A 929-nucleotide genomic window follows, 5' to 3' on the forward strand; every position below is an offset into this window, starting at 1 on the left:
ATAAAAAGGCCTTTGACTCTGTTCCACACAGCTGGTTACTAAAAGTATTAGATGCAAGATTCAATCTAATGTAAGCAGACTCCTTTCAAACCTGATGGCAGGATGGAAAACTACGCTGAAAGTCGGAACTACCTGCATGGCCAATCAAAATACTGAGAGGAATAAACCAAGGGGATTGTCTAAGCCCAATTTGGATCTACATGGCCCTATTTCCATTAAGCAGGATTCTTCGAAAGAATAAGGAATATAAACTGGCCACAAACGACGAAGGGACCACAGTCAGCCACAGCTGGTACATGGATGACCTCAAACTATACGCGAAATACAAAGAACAACTACAAAATATGGTTGAAGCTGTTTCATCTTTTACAAGAGACATAGGAATGTCATTTGGCCTCGATAAATGTGCAGTGCTCCATGTAACCAAGTGGAAAGTGGTTAGTAAACAGAACATTCTGATTAATGAAGAAGAGCACATAAAGGAACTTGAAGCTAATAAATTATATAAATATTTGGGCATGCAACAGTATCTTAAAATATCTCGAAAAGATATGCAACAAAAATTTCTAACAATGCTCAAAATTAGGCTATGCAAAGTGTTCAAAACCCAACTAACTGGGAAGCAAAAAATCAAAGCCATCAACACCTGGGCTATACCAGGTCTTAGTTATAGCTTCGGCATAGTGCAATGATCAAATACAAGCCTACAGGAGATGGATCGCCTTGTACAAACAACTCTAACACAAGAACAGACCCACCACCCAATATCATCTAAAGCTCATCTGTATTCACCTAGAAAAGAAGGAGGATGTGGATTACTAAATATTGAAGAAGCTTGCCTTGTCGCAAACATGAAGAGACCCTATGCCAATACTTTCTATCAAAAACAACAGGAGTTTATCTGGCCATCACAAGGATGGACTCTGGTT

The 929-nt window shown here is 39.1% G+C and overlaps 1 protein-coding gene across 1 annotated transcript; it reads left to right on the top strand.

Annotated features, from left to right (window-relative positions):
* Positions 1-200: 200 nt before the first annotated feature.
* LOC136795770 (uncharacterized) lies at positions 201-692 on the top strand. The gene has a single exon (XM_067047457.1). It carries the CDS (start codon positions 201-203, stop codon positions 690-692), a length of 492 nt encoding a protein of 163 aa, XP_066903558.1.
* Positions 693-929: the final 237 nt, after the last annotated feature.

The sequence above is a fragment of the Halyomorpha halys genome, unplaced genomic scaffold, assembly GCF_000696795.3.
Source record: "Halyomorpha halys isolate HHAL.00 unplaced genomic scaffold, Hhal_1.1 Scaffold2582.1, whole genome shotgun sequence".
NCBI classification, from domain to species: Eukaryota; Metazoa; Arthropoda; class Insecta; order Hemiptera; family Pentatomidae; genus Halyomorpha; species Halyomorpha halys.

What these genes read in the sequence shown, in the direction of transcription:
- LOC136795770 (XM_067047457.1), top strand. Translation starts at nt 201, where the DNA reads ATGGCCCTATTTCCATTAAGCAGGATTCTTCGAAAGAATAAGGAATAT.